The sequence below is a fragment of the Malurus melanocephalus genome, unplaced genomic scaffold (assembly GCF_030028575.1).
Source record: "Malurus melanocephalus ecotype Western Australia unplaced genomic scaffold, MMel_1.1 scaffold_1646, whole genome shotgun sequence".
Classification (NCBI taxonomy): domain Eukaryota; kingdom Metazoa; phylum Chordata; class Aves; order Passeriformes; family Maluridae; genus Malurus; species Malurus melanocephalus.
The window spans coordinates 6,815-7,963 of NW_026624878.1; the positions used below are offsets into that span (position 1 = coordinate 6,815).

The window sequence follows — 1,149 nt, forward strand, 5'->3', positions numbered from 1 at the left end:
CAGTGACCATTGACCATTGAGTGACCATTGAGTGACCAATGAGTGACCATTGAGTGACCACTCCATTGTCCGCAGGGCGCTCCCGAGGGCGTGATTGACCGCTGCAATTACGTCCGGGTGGGGACGGCGCGGGTGCTGCTGACCATTGAGTGACCATTGAGTGACCATTGACCATTGAGTGCCCATTGAGTGCCCATTGAGTGACCATTGAGTGATTACAGTGACCATTGACCATTGACCATTGACCACTGACCATTGACCATTGAGTGACCATTGAGTGCCCATTGAGTGTCCATTGACCATTGACCATTGACCATTGAGTGAGTGACCATTGAGTGACCATTGAGTGATTACAGTGACCATTGACCATTGAGTGAGTGACCATTGAGTGACCATTGAGTGAGTGTCCATTGAGTGACCATTGAGTGACCACTCCATTGTCCGCAGGGCGCCCCGGAAGGGGTCATTGACCGCTGCAATTACGTGCGGGTGGGGACGGCGCGGGTGCCGCTGACCATTGAGTGACCATTGAGTGACACTGAGTGACCATTGAGTGACCATTGACCATTGAGTGACCATTGGGTGACCATTGAGTGACCATTGAGTGACCATTGACCATTGAGTGACCATTGAGTGCCCATTGAGTGATTACAGTGACCATTGACCATTGACCATTGAGTGACCATTGACCATTGAGTGACCATTGGGTGACCATTGAGTGACCATTGAGTGACCATTGACCATTGAGTGACCATTGAGTGAGTGACCATTGAGTGCCCATTGAGTGTCCATTGACCATTGACCATTGACCATTGACCATTGAGTGACCATTGAGTGCCCATTGAGTGATTACAGTGACCATTGACCATTGACCATTGAGTGTCCATTGAATGATTACAGTGACCATTGAGTGAGTGACCATTGAGTGACCACTCCATTGAGTGACCACTCCATTGAGTGACCACTCCATTGTCCGCAGGGCGCTCCCGAGGGCGTGATTGACCGCTGCAATTACGTGCGGGTGGGGACGGCGCGGGTGCCGCTGACCGCGGCGGTCAAGGACAAGGTCCAGGCGGTCATTCGCGAGTGGGGGACAGGAAGGGACACTCTGCGCTGTTTGGCTTTGGCCACTCGGGACACGCCCCCCAA

General features: G+C 52.7%; 1 protein-coding gene across 1 annotated transcript in view; it reads left to right on the top strand.

The window, feature by feature from the left end:
- The window catches only part of LOC130587220 (sarcoplasmic/endoplasmic reticulum calcium ATPase 1), a gene marked incomplete at its 3' end in the record, with an annotated part of 20,319 nt that overhangs the window by 3,363 nt on the left and 15,807 nt on the right, over positions 1-1,149 (top strand). Inside the window, exon 2 of the mRNA XM_057388183.1 lies at positions 980-1,149. This exon is cut by the window's right edge and continues 17 nt beyond it. Coding sequence (XP_057244166.1) covers positions 980-1,149 — 170 coding nt within the window. The remainder of the gene's footprint in view (positions 1-979) is intronic.